Source organism: Prinia subflava, chromosome 7 (genome assembly GCF_021018805.1).
Source record: "Prinia subflava isolate CZ2003 ecotype Zambia chromosome 7, Cam_Psub_1.2, whole genome shotgun sequence".
In the NCBI taxonomy this organism is placed as follows: Eukaryota; Metazoa; Chordata; class Aves; order Passeriformes; family Cisticolidae; genus Prinia; species Prinia subflava.
The window spans coordinates 26178765-26203332 of NC_086253.1; the positions used below are offsets into that span (position 1 = coordinate 26178765).

The following is a 24568-nucleotide window of genomic DNA, read 5'->3' on the forward strand; positions in this document are numbered from 1 at the left end:
ATAGAGTAAAACCATTTCATTTAGGAAGATGTTCAACACTCATTCCACAGGACAACAAAAAGAACATAGCATATTATCTTCCTTGAGTATTTTATTGCAGTCAAATGTATGCTAGACTTGAATAGCAGTAACAAGATGGAGGAAAATAAAAAAAAACCCTAATTTTAATAGGTTTATGCAAAAAACACTAATAATGTTTATTTCTTTATGTTCCACAACCTTCAGTAGAAGTATTAACTTGTGAAAAGTCTGTGTGCTATGTGTGTGAGCAGATAAGATAAGGCCTGGCGCCGCGGAAGATCTCGGGATTGTAACGGAAAGACAGGGACCTCCCCCTCACCCCCGGAGATGTGTAACTAACTTTGAGAACAATGTAGCCCCTCCAAACCCAGTAGTTTTCCACTAACCTTTAACCTTCCCTCCCCTCTGACTAGCGAAGACCCCTTAGACTATATAACCCCATGTAAGAACCTAATAAATCGCCATTTGCCGTCCACCACATTGGTGTCAGCGTGTCAGTGGCCCGAGTGGCTCGGGAGAAGGTCGAGCCGCCGTGCTAGCTCTTTGGAACCAGGTCGCCATTGCCTCATATCGAAGGCAACATTAGTGGTGCCGAAACCCGGGAGAAAAACGCTCGGGAATCGGGGTTTTCACCTGGACAGGAGCAGCGGCCGGGGCGGGACAAAAGGACCGACCCACGGCGGGGGAGACGTCCCCGGACCCGCGAGGATCATGGAGGCCATCGCGAAGGTCGTGAGTTTGATTCATAAACAGTGGGGAATTAAGTGTAAGCTCAGAGATCTTCAACTTGCTATGGCAAGATTATTAGAGCTTGGGGTGATAGACCGCCCAATAGATATACTCCATTCGGAGGTATGGGATAAGTGCACGATTGCCCTGGCTAAGGATACGAAAGCCTCGGGCAGTGCGAAAAGTCTCAAAGCGTGGGGAAGAGTCGAGCGGGCTTTGAGCAGGGCGCTGGAGGAACAGGAGACCTGGAGCGCCGCACGCGTGTGTTTGCTAACTGCACCCAAATCGGGAGTGGCTGCCACCACGCAAACGGCATTCGAACGCGATTTGCCCGAGGGCGGGGAGCCGCGGGAGCCAGGCGCGCTTCCCCGCTCCCGGAGCCCAAGCCCAAACCCCCCAGTGCCCTTAGAGAATCCCCCGACCCCCCCGCCGAAACCGTCGGGTCCCCCCCCGCCCGCGGAACCTTCCCAAAAAACCGCGAGTCCCTCGCCCGGCTCTTCGCCGCTGGCCGGCGTTTCGGAGCCCGAGGTGCGGCAACGCGCGCGGTTCTTCTGGGAGGGATTGGCGGGTGAAGCCAGAGACGCTGAAAACGCGGCGCGGGCGGCACCGCCGCCATACGCGTTTGAAAATGGCGCCGGCGGCCGTGAGGAGGGGCGGGGTCCGGATGTCTGTGGCGGGGAGCCGCGAGTATCCGCTGATGCGCATGCGCAGGAGAGAGACGGGGAAGAGGGAGAAGAGCGCACGCTCAGACAGGAGCTGCGGGCTTTGGCTGATGCGTATGCGCGGCAGGAAGGGAGAGGGTGCGTGCTCAAAGCGGCGCCGCGGCTCTCCACGGGCGCGTATGCGCGGGAGAGTGGCAGAGAGCACCCGCTCAGCCCAGAACAGCGGGCTTTTGCAAACGCGCGTGCGCGGGAGAACAGCAGAGAGCGCATGCCCGATCAGGAGCGGCGCTCGGCGCTGCTTCCATCTAAGGGAGAGACCTCCCCCTGCGGGAGGCAGGGCAAGCCCAGGGGGCGGGAGCGGCACCACCCCCGGAGGGAGGGGCGGGGCCGGAGCCGCACGGAACGGCACCGCAGCCCGGAAGTGCGCTGGCATTCAGCTTCCGACTCTGAGTCCAGCAGCAGCAGCTCTAGCAGCTCGGGAGAGCTGACGGAAGATGGCTGGGACTCAGAAACGGAAAGGGAAAAGCCGCTGCGGTTTAAAGCGAGAAAGAATAAAGGTTTAGACCATTTCGGAAAGGGTCCACAATGTGAGCCAGCCCAGCTTACTGACTGGGGGAAGATAAAAATAGCCTGTGCTGAATGGGCACCAGCGGCTGCAGTGAAGGTTTTCCCAGTGAGAGTTACGGGGCCAGAAGGTAATCAGCAAAGAACATATACACCGGTAAACCCCAAAGACATACAAACAATCGTAAAAGCAATCTCAGAAAAAGGGTTGAATTCAGCCATGGTCTCCACTCTGGTGGATGGCCTTTTTGGCAACTATGACTTGCTCCCTTTTGATATTAAACAAATAAGCCGCATGATATTTGATGGTGCGGGGATGATTGTCTTCAAACAAGAGTGGAAGGACAACTGTACAAATTTACTGGCTCAGTCCTCTGGAGCAGGGCAGCCACTGCATGATTCCAGTCTATCCAGGCTGATGGGAAAACATGACACCATGATAACCCCACAGCAACAAGCCATGAACATGCGGGCTGAGGAGGTCAGAGCCACCACCCAGGCTGCTCGGGAGGCCTTTCGAGCTGCATCCCGCGTGGTGGCCAGGCCCTCTCCATGGTCCCATCCCAGCCGGGAATGTGGGTGTGCCATCTGACAGCCGTGAGTCTCTGTGTGTACCTTCCCAAATTTAATGATTCTGCAGACTTTTGTGTACAGGTCCTGATCGTTCCCAGGCTTCTGTACCACAGGGAAGAGGACATGTATCTCCACTTTGAGGACCCCAGCCACCGGCTCCTGAAGAGAGAGCTGCTGACAGGCATCACCATCGCCATGCTGCTCGGGTTGGGAGCAACATGGGCGGGCACAGGTATTTCAGCCCTCATCACCCAGAACCAAAGCCTCTCTCAACTGCAGGTCACCGTGGACGAGGACCTGCAACGCATCGAGAAATCCATCTCCTTCCTAGAGAAATCAGTCTCCTCACTTTCAGAAGTTGTCTTGCAGAACAGACGAGGGCTGGACCTAGTGTTCATGCAACAAGGAGGCCTGTGCGCCGCCTTGAAAGAAGAATGCTGTTTTTATGCTGACCATACAGGAGTCGTTAGAGACTCCATGGCAGAACTCCGAGATAGACTGGCCCAGAGAAAGAAAGATAGGGAAGCCCAACAGGGTTGGTTCGAGTCCTGGTTCAACCAATCGCCATGGCTCACCACCCTAATTTCCACCCTGATGGGCCCACTGGCAATGCTGCTTTTAGCCCTTACCTTTGGACCATGCTTGCTGAACAAGCTAGTTTCATTTGTCCAAACACGCCTAGAACGGGCCAACATTCTATTCGTAGAACAGCAACTATTGCTGTGAATGAAACTGTGAACACTGCCAGTCGCGAGATTTGTCTGATCTACCTCGCAAATATTTACTCAAGTTTTTCAAACCCCTCTTTCTTTTATTAAGTTACTACTTTGTACCTCATTTTAATGCCCATATTTTAACTACCTCATTTATTTGTGAGAGGAGGGGGGGAGATGTGTGTGAGCAGATAAGATAAGGCCTGGCGCCGCGGAAGATCTCGGGATTGTAACGGAAAGACAGGGACCTCCCCCTCACCCCCGGAGATGTGTAACTAACTTTGAGAACAATGTAGCCCCTCCAAACCCAGTAGTTTTCCACTAACCTTTAACCTTCCCTCCCCTCTGACTAGCGAAGACCCCTTAGACTATATAACCCCATGTAAGAACCTAATAAATCGCCATTTGCCGTCCACCACATTGGTGTCAGCGTGTCAGTGGCCCGAGTGGCTCGGGAGAAGGTCGAGCCGCCGTGCTGGCTTTCTGAAACCAGGTCGCCTGCCTTTCCATCGAAAGGCAACAGTGCTATTCACAGAAATATTTTAAAATAAAGAATATTACTTTTTTCCTCCTCGTATGATCCTCCAGAGCTGCTGCTGTAGCGAGATTCGAGTCTGTGGTGCTGGCGGTTTAAGTTGCCGTTCAACCCGCTGTAGATGTCTAGGTGTGCGTAGCTATAGGTGCAAATAAAGCAGAATTAGTGATTGACATTCTGTGACAAACATTACTCAGGATCTCTCAGAAAACCTGTATTTCTGCAAAACTCATACAGAAAACAATTCATCTTACAAGGATAATCAACATGATGCCAAAGCAGTTCAGACAAGTAAGACATACCTTCTCTAGGAACACCAGATAAGGGGACTCAAAGAGATTATCCACGACAAATTGCATTTCTGTTCTATCATTTTCACTAACATTAAAGTACATTAAAATATTTGTTACCATTTTACATAAGTTCTTCTCCCTCTTGAATAAAATAAGGAAATCCATATGTGATCTGGCAGTGACAGATGCAAGTATACACACACAGTGTCCAAGATGCTACCTTGCTAATCTGATAAACTATAAAAAAAACAGTGAAATGAAAGTGCTAAAAGCACCATTTCCAAGATGTTTCTACGTATGTTTCTAAAATTCTCTCCTCCTAGCAAGTCCAAGATGTACAGGGTACATCTTATAAAGAAGCATAAACCCTGGGGAAGTTTAAGACAACCCTTAAGTATATGCTGCAACTCACACAGACTTTCAAAAGTGCCTTCATTACTCTACAAATTTCTTCAGCTTGAGCCCCCACAGCAGCCAAACACTTCTCTGTGCCTTGCTAGGCTGAATTCTGAATGACACCTCACATTCCAGGTTTCTGTGATTTACTATCATACAGCTCATCTCAATTTGATTTAAGTATTGGGGTTGCCTCTACCAATATATTTACTATTCTAATTAGATTGACATAATTATACTAGGGAAAGAAAGAAAGTGTCCAACTGGGAAATTATATCAGAACTGTAATTATTAAAGCTCTCAAAAAAGTTATCAGAAAGTCATTTGCGAACTTACGACATAGTTGCTACTCCACAGTAGTAGAGTACATGTGCACACTTTTGCTCATGCTAATTAGAGTCTCCACTGCCTTTTCACTTGAAGGTCAGCTACCCATATTAACACAAAATGACAGCATGCCCACAGTCAGTTACTGTTGAGCTTCAAGTACACAGCCTGACTAACTCTGTATCAATTGTTTGCTTTCCACCAGCCACAGTAACGGTGTCTGCCAAATTTCTCCAAAAGATTATGTTTAAATAACTCAAAAAAAAAAAAAAAACAAAACAGAGGGAGAAACCTGTTTTAAAGTTACCTTTAAGGCATCTTGACACAGATACCAGGCATCCAAATACCCCAGTTAGGAAAAATAAACTAGCTTGCAATCATAGGAACTGTTCATTTCCAGCGAGGTAATAAACCAATTCATGAGTCATAAAATCACAAAATGACTTGGGTTGGAAGGGACCTTACAGATCATCTAGTTCCAACCCCCCTGCCATGGGCAGAAACAGCTTCCACAAGAGCAGGTTGCTCAGAGCCCTATCCAGCCTGGCCTTGAACACTTGAACACATGCAGAGCTGGGGTATCTACTTCTCTGGGCAACGTGTTCCAGTGTCCCAGCAACTCCACCTCACAGAACAATTGCTCTTATGTGAACATACACCGCCCAGTGTAATAGTAGCTACTTTAGGCATCAAAAACAACATAGCTGTAGCAATACAATGCCTGACCTGGACTGCAGTTCAAAGTACAATTGAGGCTGCTACTGTTAATCCCAACAGTATTCCAGTTCTGCTGACATGACATTACATGGAATGTAATCCCTGCAATGTAGATATACTTGGAGCTGCTGAGTTGGGAGTATTTATAGTACCTAGCAAGAATTCCTGTAATTCAACTATAATAGCTGCTCTTTGAGGAGATACTTACTTCTCTTCAATGCTGTCTTTCACATGTTTACTGTCAGGGTTGCCATCTGTGGGAGCCACCATTGTATTGCTACTAGAAGTGGTACCTGTGAATTATGGACAAGGAAAAAGGTTGGTCAATAAAAAGGAAAAGTAGTCTTAAGCACTACATGATCACACTTATTTGCTGGTCCTTGCCCAGAACCCTAATCAGGTTTATTCTACAGCTATCAGCACAAATACAAACTGAGCCATATAAGCTACTTTCACGTGCAATAAAGGATTGTGAGCTGCTACCATAATTTCACTAACGAGAAAAAATAACCTATTCCAGGCCTCTCTAACTCTTCAATGTATATTAAGTAAAAAGTTTTTTAGGCAGTATCTAGAGACCTATTTCCTTTTTTCCTGTATTATACACCTCATAGTAATCTGCAAAATGTAGTTGGACTTTGTTATCCAGTTAATTCAAACCACAAACAGATTAAGGATTAAAACCTAATAGCCAGTGGTGAAGCTTTTAACAATTTTCTTTTAGGAGAAATTTGCAAGCATCACACTGAACTGACTGCCACAACTGGAAGTGATTTTGCACCCTTCCAGCCTTTGCTATTCTAAAGTGTAAGAGCCCTAGATTTTTTTTCATATTTTTTAAACTCTTTCAAGAAAAAGTGCCAATGAATACACATTGTGATCCAGGTTACGCCATGTGATAGGTCCAGGCTGCTTCATAATACTGACAAATTTGCAGCACAAAAGTTAAGGCCTTGCTTAGAAACCCTCCCCACATCTGTGTCTTTTGCAGCTCAGTTTGACAGATGGATACAAATCAAGACCGCTTTTCCCCACATTTCTCTGCATGTTCTTGGATTGAAGCATGAGGCAGACACTTTTGGCATTTTCAGCACTTGGGGGATTTTTTGATGACTGATCTATTGTTAATAATTTCTAGCTAAATTTTCCTAAGTAAGTGAACTTAAACGCTCTTGAAACAATTCCTATGGATGCCGTTTTTGTCTGTAACAGAACTTAAAATATAACAACTTGGATGGATTTAAAATTATATACACTTTCCCCATGGTTTGACTGACTAGACATAAAAGTCATACAGTGAGAGTAAACAGTGCAAGGTCTGAACACAGACAAAGTTTGATGCATATATTAAGACAAACCCTACCCTTGTGAACTTATCAGATGTTCTTCACTAAGAACTCTGGATACACCAAAAACTGCAGATCTTGTAAAACAATTTTTTAACCTTATTTTCAGAAAGAACCTTGCACTCCTATTGAACATTTACAAATGCACTCAGTAGCATAACTGATTGATAGCACCACGTTTATAATTTACAATAATAAGAGTTTAAACTAGTTAAGTCAGTAAATGCTTACCTGAAGTGACAGAGGGGATTTTGTAACTGGATGTAATGCGGTAGTATGGTGGATTATCCATATGGGTGACTCCTGAACTGACAGGATCTGTAAGCTGAAGTTCACTCACCAGCTCTTCTAGTAGTTGCATTGTTTTGTCTCTACCCAAATAAACAATGACTTTCTTTACCTGCAATTAAAAAAAACCAAACATACATATATAGATATACATATTTATATGAAGAGATTTGAATACCACAGCTTGTTAGAATCAGTATCTACCTGCACTGCAAGCGAGGATACAGGAAACTTACTCCAGTTCTAAAAGCAACCAAAGTTGCTTTTCCAGCTGTCAATAGCATCAAGCATGGGAAACACACCACAACAGTAAGAAAGTAAATCTTCTGAGGTCCAGTCTTCTGACAATAAAGTTTGAAAGTATGTCTTTTCAAAATTATTTAAGACGAAGATTTTCTTATAAAGGCTTTAGCAGCACCTGAGATCCACACAGGAATGAATGCACTCTGATATAATTTCTTTTTGATATTTCACCATTCTGTTCTATACTATTTCTTTTCCTGCAGCTGTATTTTTCTTCATGCTATCCTGCAGTGCTCTCACATACACTGTCACATAAAATAAAATTGGTTTTGAGGGTACTTGAGATGGTTGGTGAGGTTTTTTTGGTATAATACTTGGTCATGAAAGAATGATGCTCTACAGGGTATAACTGGTGTCTTATTTTCCTGTATTATCTGTCTGCTTTTTAGGAAGGTAATTAATTATTGCATGGGAAAAAAATTGTTCAGTGTGTACTCTTAATGAAATTAATACAAGTTTAGCTATCAAACCCTTAAGGTTTCTTTTTATGACAAAGGAAAAATGTTAAGACATATATAGAATTTTAGTAACTCTTTAACATTTTTTATTATTTAATCACTACATAAAGTCTATGGTCTTCATAGAGTCCTGAATTTTGACAGCTCATAACTGGTAAGACAGCTAGTGGGCTGTTTCAGACTTATCCCCCTCAGCAAATCAATAAGTTGTCCTAAGGAAGCCTCAGCAATCTTTGAGGTGAGATATGCTTTCTCATTGATTCCCCTTCTCAAGTCCATTCTATGAATTACAAACTAATTGATTTAATTGACTGACTAATCAAAATTGATTCCGTAATTTTGACATAGATGTTCAAAGCAATGCAAACAAAAGAACTGAATTTGATTTGTTCATAGTGGTTATAAAACACAGGGTGGAGATTTTGATACTATAAATCCTACCTCACATTTTTGTTTGGTGATCTTTGCTGCTAGACATACTACTAATTTTTAAAATATCAGTAAGCACTAATGAGAGATCTGTCACATACTCACATAAGGCAAAAGGCTGGGTTCACTGTTCACTCCACAAATACTGATCAAGAAGTGCAAAATTATTTTCAGATTCTTTGGCCAGCTGTCTGCCAAAGTAGTCCAGACATTTTCTATCTCTGACCAAGCCACATCATCACCATACTAGAAAACAAAATAAATGTATGTCCTGAAAATTTCATCAGAAAATGCTGTACTCAGAAGTGATCTGTACTGATCAAGTGAAATAGGCTCTAGAAAAAAGTGTCATAAATCTTGTAGAAAACTGTTGCATTTTTAATGTTCTGGAATGATGCTTTCACATGTATTTTTAAAAATATATTCTGGAAATAGCTATTTTCTTTTACAGATGTAAATGTATAAAAAATATATCTAAAGATATGTGTAGATACAACGTATTTCACTGATATATAATACATTAGACTGAGGAAGCTGGGCCTTTTTGGTCTAGAGAAGACTGAGAGGAGGGGTCTCATTAATGCATATAAATACCTCAAAGGCCAAGAGGATGGTGCCAGACCCTCTTTGGTGGTGCCCAGCAACAGGATGAGGAGCAATGAGCATACACTAAAGCACAAGAACTTCCACCTCAACATGAAGAATTTCTTTCCATTGAGGGTGGCAGAGAACTGGAACGGGCTGTTGGGGGAGGTCATGAAGCCTCCTTCCCTGGAGACCAAAAACCCATTCAGAGAAGTTCCTGTGTAACATGCTCAGGGTGACACTGCCTTGGCAGGGGTGTTGGTCCTGATGATCTCCAGAGCTCCCTTTCAACTCTAACAATTCTGTGAAATTTAACAGAGACCCAGTCTCCCAGTTGCTGACATTACTGAATAAAACTCCATGGACCACACACTGACAAGAGCTTTTAATTGATAGTTCAAAACATGATCTCCCATCAGTAGGATTCTCATATAACAAGAAATGTCAGGAGCATTGCATGTGAGCAATACTTCTCTGTTGTAAGTAGCTATGATGGGAAGAAGGAGAGTCAATCAGCCTCTGGTAGCAAGACAGGTTCCAAAACTCCACTTTGAGATCATAGGTATACAGGCATTCTCTATCCAGCTAGACACCTATATTGCAAAACATTAGTTATATACTGTTACTATACATAACAATTACTGTAACATTTATGTTGCATATTAGATATTTCTTGGAATACCTCAAAGCTATAGGGTATAGTTTGGGTATACAAAGCATCTCCACAAATATGAACAGTAACTCTTGAAAGCTTGGTGACACACTATCTGAACAGTGTTTTCTTGCATGCTAAACAGAGCAATCCACCGAAACAAGATAAGCACCTAAGGAATTAATTTTACCTTTGCAGTCATGTACATGAGATTGTTCAGAACCATAGCTGTAGCCTGTGGTGATCCCCAGCCTTCTCCTCGTAGCCATCGTCTACTGTTCACCATCATTTCTCTGTCTTTCAATGAATCTTCCTCGTCTTCATCTTGCCGACAAATGGTTGGCAAAGGTTTCAAGTCTACCAACTCAATGTTGTTCATCCATGGCAGCAGATAATGCAGCATCACCTGTCTCCCAGCTGGGTGAGCTGTTTGGATCCTCTGACTTACTTCTGCCATGCAAAAATGAGGTACATACATGAATTCCAAATCAATAATGAGAACTGGCTTGGTGATAATAACAACCGTGAGCCTAGCATACCATACTGATATAATGTAACACTGACATAGATGCAATTTTTTGTTTAGCTGGCAAGTGCCATTTCATAATGATAAAGTCCACAGTCTTCAGCAGAGCTAACTGAACACACTGCTGACAAACAGTATGCTGAAGAAATCACATGAGTATGCATATACATGTGTGTGTGTGTATATGTACATATATTCCTCGAATTGAAGGAGGGAACTGAAAAACCTATGGCAAAAAAAAATGTACCAAGTTTGGAAAAAAAACACTTAAAAAATTTTCTTCCTTAGATTAGTCCTAGTAGGTTTTTTTAAAAAAAATTATGTAAGAGGTTATTATTCTGCAATTGTTTAAAAATGCTACAGAAAATGTAGTGAAGAAAATCTACAGTAAATAACACACTAGAGAGAACAATGAAAGAATGATTTTTAAAAACAATTGCAAATTATTTCTATAATGTGATTTTCCATGGCAATTAGAAAGTCACTAAAAATATTTTTGATTCATGTTCTTTCCCCTTGAATATATTTCAAATACAAGTGAACAAAACCCGTCACCTAGGTTTTTTTGTCTTTATTTGGTATGATGATGTTGTTGTCTGATTTTAGTGAACTACATAGAAATCAGTTATTGAAGAATAAGAACGACACATTTTGTACAATGCTTTTGACTTGAAGTTTTTTGTTCTGTGTTAAAATCATACCTGAGAAGATAGCAAGTGTCAGCTCAGGATACGTCCTTGCTAACTCTTCTGACAGTTGATAATACGACATAGAATACAAATGTGGCAAAGGAGAAGGCTGTCCCAAAACCCCATCCATCCGCTGAACTTCCAGTTTGTGAGCGTAACAGAACATCTTTGGTTCCAAAATCTACAACAGTAATGTTCAGAATTTGAAGCTAAGTATAGAGCTACTACAGAAATTTTATATAAAAATCACTTCTTAAGTTCATGTATCTACTCTCATTTAATGTCTCTTATCTATGCAGATCTCCATACACTCACAGCATTTGCTAACACTTAATAGAAGACTAGGTAAGATACATTCCATTTGGTGAGTTTTCATCAGTAAGGTTCCAAAAATCTGCTTTCACAAAATACCATCTTAAATACAAATTTATTTCACTATATTATAATGAAATGAAAAATACTATTTAACATTTGCATTTCCAAACAATACCAATTTTTGTTCATCTGTGAGACGTGGATAGGGACAACACAATCTTTGATGTGGTAGAGATGCAGCAGGAGACTAAAGCACTCTGATACTTTAAAAATCAATTTGGGCTGATCTTAAAAAGTAGTGTCCACTTGAGAAGAAAGATGGGGATGATGTATCAATAAGGGTGTGACCAGTGAGGACTTCACTGTTGAATTTAGCTGACAACAAAAACCTTTGGAAAAAACTCCAAGACCTAAATCTGAACTACTATCAGCATAGATTTTTAAACACTAATGCTGCCTTAAGCACCCCTAAATGACCTCAGATAGGAGGAATATACAAAAGTAAATTAAATGGGTAACAAGATTTTTACATGTCATCTCTCCACATGGATAGATGAAAATATGTTTAGTAATAGCACAAAAATCTGAAAACTGACTGCTACCCCAGCAGACAGTGAAGGCTTGGGAAGCAATTTGCTTCTCTCTGAGGTGCTTTTGGACAAATGAAGCTATATATCACTCTGTTTCAGGTACAAATCAACAGAGTCCTGATTTAGGTTGTTTCTTGAAAAATCAGATATTATGAAAATACAGGTCTCGAGTGCATAGAAACAGACAGACTTTCAGGGAAGTGCCAAGTAAGGATCTGGTTTAACTATGTACTAAAATAGAGAAGAAAAAAAACAACATTGTATTTCATTACTGAAAGCAGTCAATCAAAATCAGGTTTTTTAAATATATAGGACAATATTTATTTTTAAAGAAAAAAATAATAATCAGAATTAGCTTACAAACCTGCAATAGTTGCATAGCAACTTCATAGATAGCCCTAGTAGAATCAGCTGCTTTAAATAGTATCAGATTCAGGAGGGTCACTGTATCACACTGGTAATCCCTAGGAAAAAAAAATTACATTTGTTTTCTAAGATTTGAATTTATTTAAGTTTATTTTATAAGTAACATGATAGGGGATAGAACAACATTTTGAGAAGTTTCTCTAGTAACACACACACACAAGCAGCAGCGATCTTTTCTCTCTGTGCAAGCAAAAACCACAGTTCCACATGAAAGCACACTCTGAAAATGGGAGTTTTAAAGATTTGAAAGATGCTGCAGTACCTGTTCTGGAACACGCTGGCTATGGCTTTGAAGCAGCCAGCTGCTACCCGCTTGGAACCCGTGTAACACCGGTCAACGGCCCAGTACATGAGGTTACTCTGGTCAGGATTGAGTTCCAAGAGCAGCATGACTGCCTCGCAGCCGAGCTGGTGAACCTAGGGAAGAGTAAATATGTATTTCAAAATGTAGAAAAAAAGACTAACTTACAAAATGGCATAAAATAGGAAAATAAATATTTAAGAAACCTGAAGCCATTGGGAACATAAAATCTGTTCCATCCAAAACCAGTGACACCATAGCCTAAAACAACAACAGATAACTCTGTCACACTGTTTACTGTTCAACTTGCACACAGTCATAAATCATTGATACAAATAACTAGAGTTCTACTGACACTTTTTTCTCTTCAGTTCCAAGGCTAGCTTGAGCTATTTACCATTTTTACGCCTTGCACTGAAACACTGCCCTGAAAGCACTAGATACAGAGAAGCATTTAAACACATGCAGGAATTCCAGTGGGATACAAGAGATAGATTTGCATGGAGACCTGCACCTTGCCTGGAATCAAAGTAGCCCACAGGAACTGTATTTTTATTTAGTCCTAGCATTACAGGGCAATAGAGGTCCTACCTTTAAAGCTCGCCTTACTGTTTAGATGAAAAGTTTGGTCTTACTAACTCCAAAGTACCCCAAAGAACTCTACAGTCTTACAAGAGTTCATGTTCAAAAACTCCTTTAAATTTGTGGAACACTTGACTTACTGTAACAACTTAGCATGGTTGATCACTTTATAGAGAATATACAGTGCTTCTTCACCCCTTGTCCCTTCCTCTTCCATTCTGTTTCTCTGTTCTTAGACTGTGATTAGGGACCACCTTCCTCAACAGGGTGAATACACATGAAAAGGGCAAAACCCTGCGCTACTAAAACAGCTTTGAGCTTAAGTAGAGCATTTAGGCAAATTTGTCTGCAAACTCACTAAAACATGTTTGAAGGCACTGACAGTTGCAAAGTGATGTTGACATTGCCTGTATTACCTTTTTATCTTGTGAATCCAAAATATTATCCAGCCATTTGTATAAATAGCCATCAGATGAAAGCCCAACGTTGTCTGCAACAGGGCCACAACAAAGTACCGCAGACATGGCCTTTGGAAAGCAATTGAAAAACACATTTTAGTAACTAATACAGGAAGTGCTCTTAGTCAGCCCATTGAAATATCAGGTAACTAAATTCTAGCCTGTTAAGAGAGGAAGACCAAGGGTAATAAAAAATGTTTAACATTTATTCAAGAAATTATTAAATTATATTTTTCTCAACTTTCAAATACAAGGAAGGGTCAATATTAAAATGCTGACATAGTGAAGAGTTAATACACCAGTTTCACTGAGAAAGTACATTTAGATGAAAGCCTTTAACTTAAGCAAATGAGAACTAAAGTCACAGGAAGTGAACATTCAGTGGTAATTGTAAGAAATTTCTATAGCAAATGCAATAGTTACAGTATGAAAGAAGCTGAACTGTCATAAACACACATGTAAGCAGAAGGAATAAAAAGGCGCTAAAGCATGGATGTGAAAACCACATCTAAAAAGCCCAAATGTGAAATTTGCATCACGTTGACACAACAATCTATTTACTAAATCTATTTATTAAATTCAAAAGTATTGAAATACCTTTAATGCACAGTATTGGTGTCTGTTTATTCGCATGTTTCTGTCACTGTATCTGTCCAGGGGAGTAAACATGATACTAAAAGGACCTGCCCAATGACTGAACAGCATAAATAGACTGTGGCGTAGACTCTGCTGTGGAAAGACACTTCTTCTCTGGTGAACTGTAAGAAAAGCCCACAGTTATACACACTCTTGTAATTCTTTAAGATAAAGCACGTAACACAAACAGACCCAAACTATGAATATAAAAGAAAAAATCCATGTAAAGACCCACTATTATTTTAACACCATAATGCCTGGATGTAGGCTTGCTACAGTCCTGTTTAATGCCAGTAGTGTACAAGAATAAGCTATTTATTAGTCCACAGAACTCAAATACACAGACAATCACCAAGATTTTGCCAAACAGTACCAAAAATCTCTCTTAAAACTCATACTGCTAAAGTTATACTCAAAACTGATGTCATAAATTATTTTAATGAAAGTACTCTGAAAGTTCAGATAAAAAGTGCCTTTTTGTTTAGTTTCTGTTTTTTCTTTTTTTTTCTTTTTTTAGTGCATTGTTTATTAAATACAGTAATCAATCAAGAAGCAACATTTTTACATACCTGGAACATTTTGTATGATATTTGCCACTAAGGCACTAAAATGGCATCGGATATCTTTCAATGTATCAGAATCCTTTTCATTTTCTGCTTCTAGGAGTTGTCTTGTTAGATCAACATACTCAAGTAAAGTGTTGTTGAGGGAATGTGTTTCATTATCAAGGCCACCACTTGCACTGAACAAATAAAACAAAATTTGAAAATCAAAGAGCATGGTAATTATATACAACATTTGAAAATTATCTTTTTTTTTTCTTGGCTTTAAAAATCCCTACAATCTCATCACTGCAAATACTTAATTCAAAGTAATTTCTTCATCCAGCTTCTACTTCTGCATTAAAATAAAAAGTCCAGTGAAAGCAACTAAGAATCAAACCTAATTATCTGAAGTCACCCATCCTTCCACAGAACCCGTTCTTATACTGGGGAGAAGTGTTAAAAATAATAATTAAAATCCTCAAACACAAAGTCCCTTCCCCCTCCCCTAATGAGAATCTTAAAAGATAAGGGAAAATATGATTTTAATAGTTGGACTCTAAAATATCAGCATGCTGATAGACATTTCAGCAATGCTTCTGAGGCAACATTCTGAAATCTACCTGAAGACTGAGAATTTCTCTCTGGTTATATTGTTAAGGCTGACAAATAGTTGCCAAAGTATCATAGTTGAACAGAGTGGGGGGAGAGGGCTAACCATCTCCTAGCCTACTTGCTCTTACACAATCCCATATGCATAGGAAAAAAAATCCTAGAGGCTTCTGTAAAACATATGCCAAAACTGCCTCTTTTAAAGTGTCCTTACACAAGCAGGGTAAACTGAGGGAAAACATCTCAATAACTAAGTTAACATTCTCCATCCTCCACAAGTCCAAAATTAATGATCAGTAGCCTTCTCTGCATAGGATGTGCTGACCAGCACCAGCACTCCAAGTAAGGCCAAAGTACCTGAACTATCACAGAATAGTTATGATTTGCACAACTGGTGCGATGTTTGAGCACACACAAAGAGGGACTATGACATTACTGCCTGTTCAAAGTAACGTCCTGGAGAGTAGTAACATTTTAAATAAAACACAGAACACAGTGATGAAGAAAATGGGAGTGAAAGGGATTAGAAAGCCAGCAAAATTCTGAGTTTTATAAACCCATGTCTATTTATTTCATGATATACTGAAACTCACTAATGAATTTTGCATGCTCAGTATAATGAGCTGTAAGTGTATCAGTGATTGACAACTTCTCACCCGTGCTGCCCTACCTGTGACTAATGACACCAGCATCTGCCAACAGTTCAAAGATTCGTACTAGTTGTACTCGTAAAATATCTCGACGCCTGCGCCGTTTCATGTTCTGCTCATCAGAGGAAACACAAAATTAAATGAAGTAGAGGAAAAACTAAGTAGAAAACCAGAATAGAATATAAAAACATTATTATCTATCTGTACTACAACTGGCATCCCGTTATCAGAGATGCCAACCTTTTAAGGTAAGTTACTAAAATTGCTAAGAAGCTTAATAAACCAGACAACAAACGTTTTCCCTGTTGTAGCTCTGAGATACACCAGGTTTGCTATTACATGTATTATGTAGACCATGGTTGTTGTTGGTCTCTCCTCACTAAGTGCAACATGTAAAACCATGAAGTGCAAAAGGCAGCCCTCCTACATATTTTGAGGGAGGTCATTCTGTCCTGTCTCTGGAGAGCCCTCCTGGAGTGCTGCCTCCTGGGGCCCACAAGCACGGGAAGGACATGGGCATACTGGAGTGTGTCCAGAGGAGGGCTGCAAAAATGATCAGAGGGCTGGAGCACCTCTCCCGTGAAGAGAAGCTGCAAGAGCTAGGGCTACTCAGCCTGGAGAAGAGAAGGGTCCAGGGAGGTCACTCATCATGACCTTTCAGTGCTTAAAAGGGGCTTGTAAGAACAATGGGGACAAACGTTTTAGCAGGGCCTGTTGTGATACAACAGGGGCAATGGTTTTAAACTAAAAGTGGGTAGATTTAGACTAGGTAGAAAAAAGACACTTTTTATGGTGATGGGGGTGAAACTCTGGAACAGGCTGCCCAGAGAGGTGAGAGATGCGCCATCAGTGGAAACATTCAAGGTCAGGACTGATGGGGCTCTGAAAAACCTGATGTAGCTGAAGATATTCCTGCTCATTTCAGGGTGGGTGGACTAGGTGACCTTTAAAGGTCCCTTACAACCCAAAATGTGCTATGATTCTACAATTTATATGCAAGCCTGACACAACACACTACAGTACAGTAACATTTTGAAACACAAGTGCTGTTCCTTCCCACCGTTTTCATTAGAACAGTCAGGTGAGTTTACAACCTTTTTCACTAAAAACCAACACCACCACACTCCAATAAAGTTGGTGGACAGTAAAACTCAATTCTATGTCATAGGTACCACTAATTGTGGGAATGTCACTGATGATATAACGAAGTAACAACTGTGTAAAACTATAATTAGGTTAAAGAAATTAAAAGAATGTGGAAAAGGTTACAGTGTTTTTCATCATTTGAAACAAAATCTCTGATACAGGAACAACAGAGAGCTCAAAAAAGCAGCTCTTCTAATGTAAATACAATCATTTAAAAAAGAAACATTTCACCTGTTATATTGACTCTTTTTACATGCTCAAATTAAAGAAAATAACTAACACTTCCCCTTTGTGAAAAGGCAGTTAAAACTGTACTGAGTATAATGGAAATTATTCAATTACCTCTGGCCTTCTTTCAAGCGCTTCCTTAATTATAGGATGTAATTCTTCTATTAGTTCCCTGAATTAAAAAAATTAAAAGGATAAAAACAAACATTAACATCTTAAGTGAAAGATGTTTCTCGTGAACTAGTGTTACAACTCAAGTTAAAAAACCCTCAGGTTTTCCTTATTTACCTGTAGCTTTTAAAAGAAAAGTTTCCTAGAAAGATATTTTCCTAATTTAAAACAGATTATTAAATAAATGTCTAAACAATTATCCCTAAATTTGCATTCTCCAATTATTATGGCTTATTTCTATGACAGATGATTTTCATTTATTTTCATATTAAGGGTTTTTAACAAAGCCATATGGTGCAAACAGATATCATAAGGGGAAAAAAAAAGAAGTTGGCAGCTTATCATACAATACCCTTTCAGCTGTTATGGTGCATTTAGTTGTTCATATTGTTTCTTTAAGTCCAGTAACGAGACACTGACATAGGTCAGATCAGTCTCTTTGAAAACTGAAACAGTTTTTGGCACTGTGCTTACATTCCCCATTTGTTGTGAAGCTCCACAGTCTTTATTATTACTTGGTTCCTTCTGCCAAACTAAGATTCTGCTATGACTTCAAAAAGGAGGCAGGGAAGGGAGATCAGTAGTATGGAAGTATGCAGACAAAATACTAAGGTAAAAATACATCGGGGTGATTTTCATGTTTCTTAACATCATAACTACTGCCTGCAGATTTGTTGGAGTGGACACCTTCTACTTCCTGTGGTGCTTTAATTGAGATACACCACAAGCATAAACCACTTCAAGTTTTCCTGGTAAATGACTGACTCCTCTGATACCTCATGCAAAGTTTCTCCTTCAGAGAATTGGTCCAGGTGATCAGAATGCTGCACAAACTTTTGTGGTGTACTCATTTACAAGAAAGTTAAGCATGGTTAGATATTGTTCTATATTTTCTTTCAAACATAGAAAACACAGAAAGTAATTTGGAGGAAACTTTTTTGTGCTAAAATATAATTAAAGGTCACCTTACAATGGAAATCAAGAGATACCTAGAAGAGTTCATACGATCAGTTACACAAAACAAAAATACTATTCTAATAAATTTACATGGATTGCATATATATAATCTATAATGGAAAAAGTTCCTGAGTAAGCACAACAAGTGGGGAGGAACAGTGCCTAAAACCACAAAAGCTAAACACCCAATCAGTGCAGAACAGCAATGGTGAAGGGTGGGTTACAGCTAGCAGCTGGTGTGAATACATGCACTGGACAGAGAAAAAAGCTAGTCATAGAAAAAAAAAACCACCTTCTGAATACAGAAATTATAAAAGTGATGAAGATCAGATCTTTTTTTTTCACTTGATGGATGAGTTGTTTCTACTTCAGAAATCAAGGATTTCTCATAAAATTATCTCTGAAAGCATTTTCTAGACTTCAGAGCTGTTAAGCAGCTCTTCAGGATCATGGCACAAAGTCTTGCTTTACTCCTAGTAGCAAATAAAGTCAGATATTATATAAAATTATAAGATTATCAAGTCATATAAACCAGAATACGACAACTGAGAATCTGGCATTAGTTTCAATATTGGCTTTTTATCTGTGATAATATGGGACACAAGTGACTGGAGAGAAGCATCATCATAAGATGCTTAGGTTTCAAAACCTAAAGTATTAGCAATCCCAGGTTCCTTCTGCAGAATCAGTTGGTTGCTATGCATGGTACAACCTTGTAACTCTCATGATAAGAGAGTCAGAGAATATCTGATGGCCTTCCCAGGAAGTTTTCCTGCTCTCAGATGTTCTCTCTCTTCATTCACCCTCATAATGAGCAATTGGCAATATCAATAAAGAGAGTTTATCAACTCCTACAAAGTTGATTCTAATTAACATTTCAAATGTTTTTAGTTCACATAATCTGTTCTTTCAGAGAAGGAAAGCTTTTAATACCAATAAGCTGTTTATTCTTTCTACTAACTTATTTTTCTTTATGCAGGCATGTGCTGTACATAAAATTCTTACACCTCTAACCATCTCTATCATGCCTATAAATGCTAGAGAAGACAATGAGAATCAGTTGTTACAGCTTTTTAACCATTCTTAAAAGAAGAAAAAAAAAAAGAAAAAAAAGAAAAAAAAAAAAAGAGAAAAAAAGAAAAAATAAACTCCAATTCCCCAGATTTGTAACCAATTAGCATAGAAACACATGAACAATGAAACACAACAGTTACCTAAAAGCTCCTGGGTTGGTCCTGCCAAGTCCCAGGACAAGAGATTCTGTAATTTCCATGCTCTCAGAGCGCATCATTGGAACTATGTGCTTAAACAGGGAGGAAGGGGATGGAATGCCAATAATCTAAGAAGAAAACCAGAATAAAACACAATGAAGAGTTACCACAAGGTGATGACATGAAAACAACTGCTGTAATTTCACAGTCTTCTCACACTGGACCAGTAACTCAAAATCATAAAAGTGAAATTTATCTTCAACATGGAAAAGATTTCCGGAAATAGTAAAGCAGTATTAACTATTTCTTGCATAACCTGAATTTTCATAGTCAAATGACAATGAAGTACACAACTTGATATACAGATGCTTTGCATGTTAATGTATCTGCCCTCCTTGGAGAAGAAGTAGATTTCTGGTGTCCAACTCCTTAGACTCCCAAGTGGTTCTCAAAGAGAACAAAGCTTTCAGTCTACAGTTTCTCAGACTTAGGGAAAGTATCTTGGTACCAAGCAAGTAGAACAGGCTGCTTCTGCCAAAAATCTGCTGCATAGTCCATGAATTATCATCATCTCTACTGTACCTTTTACAGGAAGCCAAAAAGGAGATGAACAAAAAGAATGAAAGAGGGAAAAAACCATAATCTGCAGATGATATGAAGCAAGGCAGACACAAAAGTATCTGTAATTGGGAAAATATAACAAGATACGTTGTTCCTGAATAGGTCCCTGTTCCAGTTATTGAAGTGAGAGGCTATTTGCTCAGAACTACAGAAGTCTAATGACAGCAAAACCACCCCTTTAACAGCAAAGCATTTCCTTATTACTGCTAGATAAGACTTTGAGACTGGGTAAATGTTTCCACTGTGTGACAAGATTTGCTTTAAAAACATACACAGCACAGTGGTCTAAAAAAAACGAAAAACAAATGTGTCCTAAAAATATTTTCAGACAAATGATACCAGTTTCTAATCACAATAGTTATTACAGAACACCTCTGATGTTTCCATTCCCAATAAGATGTAGACTTATTTACAGTAAGCATTAGAAGAACCTACTCTTGAATCAATGCTATAACCACTGTCTGGGGTAGACGCCAGCGTCTCAGGAGGGGAACATCTCACAGAGCCTGTGGAAGCAGAGGAGTTTGAAGAAGATGCTGCACTGCAGCAAAGAATCAGGTAGTTTCTCCAGAGCCCAATATAGGAGTCACTGCTTGTAGTAGTATTTACTTTCTTTGCATTGATAGGGCTGCTATTAAAAAAGAGAAAGAGAAGAGTTCAGTAGAGTAAATGAAGCTTACCACATTTTACTTCACTTTTCTACTGAATTTATTTTTCAATTATGCATATATCATTGCTTCATAAATTGTTAACATGGTAAACTCTGAATAAGTTATTCAGAGCAGACTTGTACTTCAATAATGCATGCTTTTATATTCAAATCTGCTGAACTACAACACGGCCAAAGGCATTAATTAATTAATGTTTACTGCAGTTGATATTTTATGCAGATAAATCTACTCAATTTTTTGTTATATGAAGCTGAACTAAATCCAAAGACAATATCAAGAATTTATATGTTGCCTCTCTGAAACAATAATGATACTACAATGATGATAAATCTTGAACAAATACTCAATATAATATCCTGTATTTACTTTAGAAATCAACATACTTGATATCCACTTGTGGAGACAGTAGCTGAAGTCTTGTGTAAGCAAACGTCCAAGCATAGCTTACAGCTGTTGGGCAGTGTTTTGGAAGATTTTCCTGCTTCATGAAACTGGAGAGGCTTATAATCCACGGATCTTGGCCTTGAGTCACATGTGCAAATATCCAAATATGTGAGGGACTGACCACATCAAACTGGTGGCTGATTGGGGAGGAATTCCAGTCAGCCAGAGTTTGTAAATCTATTGAACTGGGGCAGTACAGTAAAGTAGTCTGTGTGCACAGAAAAGACAAGGAGACAATATTTAATATCCATGTATTTTAGGCAACAATCTCTTTTGTTATATATCTAATAAAGTATCAGTGTCAAAATCATAACTGGAACAGATAAAAAAATAATTTATGGGGCTTTTTACAGAAATTCTTAATGTGAACAGCTACCGAAACATTATTTGTGAACAAACTGGTATTAGGAAATAGACCCTTTCATGCATAATGATTTAATTCTTCCAAAAGATTTGTACTCTGAAAGCCTTACTACTGAATTTCACTTGTTTCCTAATCCTAGAATCAGAGGTTTTGCTAATACTTAGGAGTTTATGATAAATACGTAAGTATGGAATTCAGTTGTTATTCACTACCGGTTATTACAGCTTTCCTCATGGATAAAAGGCACATTGACTGTTATTACACTATATTACTGCAGAAAAAAGCAGTGCCCTCTGCTTTTAAGAAATTGCAGTTGGTGAGCAAGATGAGAGAAAACAGATGAAGACACAGCTCTCAGTGTTTATATGGTGGTGATAACAACACACTATCAGACAGAAAGTTTACAGTGGTGCTGTCAACCTCACAACATTCCTTAGACTTTTGCCTTTTTGTTTGTGGTGACAAATTGCTGATAAAATTATCATGAACATAGTGACACTATCATTTGAAATATACACTATTTATTTGGAACAGCTTTGCAGAATTACCTCATCTTACAAAAAACTTTACATAAAACCTGTCCTACCTGGTCAGCCCCTGTGAGATGTATGAAACTCTCCAGGATAGTAGCACTTAGTCTGTCCATTACATCTATGGCCAACTCATCATCACTCTACAAAACAGAAAGCATATCAAACTCAAAGAATGTCAAAATAAAAGTAGTTTCACCAGGCAGCCCAAGAATGGCTCATCAACTCTTACCTTGGAAATTTCTAGAAGTGTGAACAAGGCCCTTATTTCTCTGAGAACGCTGACAGCTAACCGCCTGGTGGCAGGCCTTGTGCTGCAAAGGATGACCAAAGCAAAGCCTTCCACCACGTGAAATACACTGGAATAAAGGCTCCTCTCCAGGGGAAGGGTATGGGCAGCCCCATTGGATACGCCACGCTATGAAAAGCATCACAGAAGTTAAACAAACAAACAAAAAATAAACACAAGATACAGTTCCATTATTTGCGATGGCAGATTTAATCATAAAATATTTAGATTTTTGGCTACTAGTCAAATTTTGCATTATGAGAATAACATAATACTAATCACTCCATTTTTTATTACCTCTCTGAATTTAGTCCAAACAAATACCACAACATCTTTATTGCACTTTCTCACAAGATGATGCAATGACAGCAAAATTTAAAAAACCTCAAGAAATAATTTTTTGTAAAAGATTATGATATTAAATTATTTGAACCCTTTCTACTGGCTAGTAAAAAATGGTGGATTTAGTTCTACTGTTTAATAACTGCTACATATTTCCAGCTACACATGATGAACTACAATGTAAGCAAAATGTTGTCATGAATTAGTGTTTAGGTAATACTTAATAATACTTAATAATTTAAGACTAATTTTGTTTTGATAAAAAATGTTGATTTAAAATAAGAGATCTAAAGGTTTTCAAGCACTGTAAGAAATTTAGCTGAATTTTTACAAAACCAGTAAAGCCCACTACTAACTTTGTATGTAGATTCCAAGTATGTTTAACATCAAAGGACCTTATATAGATATACCTGAGAATCTTGTGTTTTATTGTGCATTTGGGCTGCTTGTTTCCACTGATTTATGAGCTGCACTAACATTTTTACTGCATTGTCAAGAAGCGTTGGGTGGATGTCGGTCACTTCACGCACAATAAAATATACAAATCCTGAAAGAACATCTTCCCGCCAATCTGGAAAATCAAGCATTAATGCTTGGAGTGTATTGAAAGCCAAGGCACGAAGTTCTTCATCCATATGAATTGTCAGCCTGTTCAGAAAAAATATTGGTATCATCACCCTAGATAGGTATACTCTTAAACAGCCTTTGTCATTTAAAGTTTCGTGTTTACTCTTCCCTCCTTACTGTACAAAGTAGAACCGTTGCACAGAGATTCATTTTCTACACTGAATAAACCTGAAACTGGCTAGTAAGAGAAGGCCCTTCTACTACAGCAGAATAATGCAAGGTTTGACAAAACTTAATACAAATAAACTGTTCAAGAGAGACCATCAAGTGTCTAACAAAGGTACATCTTTGCAAGCGTCTGAGCAACCACCTTAGAGCTCAGCAGACCAGAACTCTGTGATGTATAGGCTGTTTTCTTCAAATTAAAACTGAAAAGAACACATTCGTTTTGCAGTTAAAGGAGATTTGGATATGAGAAAAAAATCACCAAAAAATCTTTTGCACATATACTTAAAAATCTGTCTAAGCTTGCTATGGTAGAAGACACCTATATCCCAGTATTGCATTATTACTTAATACTTTCATGTCTTTTATATTATTTTAAACACTGAAGAAGGAGTGCTAGAAAAATCTTATTCTCTTATGTTATTACTAACTTTTTATATATGTAACTTAACACATTATATGAAAATGGATTTATAACTTCAAAGCTATAAGCTGTCCTGTATTTCTGTGCCAAACTATCATCACATTAAAAATTAAAAAAAAAAAAATCTTCCCAAACATTTATCAGTATTGATAAGGTACATTCAATTTAAACTCAGATATGAGATGGAAGGATATGGGTAGTGCTGGATCACAGAAAAATGGAAAAACAAAGAAGGATTACTAGAGAAAAATCATAAATTTCCTGCAGGTGCCTGTCTCAAATTTTGGTAATGTCAAACAAGAATGACTTCATGACAATTTATAGTATTCACAACAGAAAGAAAAAGAAAGAAAAAAAAAAGTATAGCATTTACAAAAAGATAAAACAACCTCAAAAACAAAGCAACAGAAATAAATTCCTACTTCTCAAAATACTCTCTCTAAAATAAGTGCAACGTCTC

At 39.0% G+C, this 24568-nt stretch overlaps 1 protein-coding gene across 15 annotated transcripts in view; it reads right to left on the reverse strand.

Annotated features, from left to right (window-relative positions):
- Positions 1 to 24568, reverse strand: part of FRYL (FRY like transcription coactivator) — a 186651-nt gene that overhangs the window by 44013 nt on the left and 118070 nt on the right. For all 15 annotated transcript variants that reach the window (XR_010080958.1, XM_063401905.1, XM_063401906.1 and 12 more), the window contains 19 exons: positions 23303 to 23540; positions 22494 to 22679; positions 22318 to 22404; positions 21307 to 21575; positions 20688 to 20883; positions 19635 to 19759; positions 17407 to 17464; positions 15939 to 16030; positions 14684 to 14856; positions 14076 to 14236; positions 13437 to 13547; positions 12400 to 12554; positions 12076 to 12175; positions 10819 to 10987; positions 9782 to 10041; positions 8460 to 8600; positions 7108 to 7276; positions 5739 to 5823; positions 3824 to 3936 (listed from right to left, as the gene is read on the reverse strand). Coding sequence is in view for 14 of the 15 variants with exons in the window: in XM_063401905.1 (XP_063257975.1) it covers positions 3824 to 3936; positions 5739 to 5823; positions 7108 to 7276; positions 8460 to 8600; positions 9782 to 10041; positions 10819 to 10987; positions 12076 to 12175; positions 12400 to 12554; positions 13437 to 13547; positions 14076 to 14236; positions 14684 to 14856; positions 15939 to 16030; positions 17407 to 17464; positions 19635 to 19759; positions 20688 to 20883; positions 21307 to 21575; positions 22318 to 22404; positions 22494 to 22679; positions 23303 to 23540 (2888 nt within the window). In the remaining variant the exon portion in view is untranslated. The remainder of the gene's footprint in view (positions 1 to 3823; positions 3937 to 5738; positions 5824 to 7107; positions 7277 to 8459; positions 8601 to 9781; positions 10042 to 10818; positions 10988 to 12075; positions 12176 to 12399; positions 12555 to 13436; positions 13548 to 14075; positions 14237 to 14683; positions 14857 to 15938; positions 16031 to 17406; positions 17465 to 19634; positions 19760 to 20687; positions 20884 to 21306; positions 21576 to 22317; positions 22405 to 22493; positions 22680 to 23302; positions 23541 to 24568) is intronic.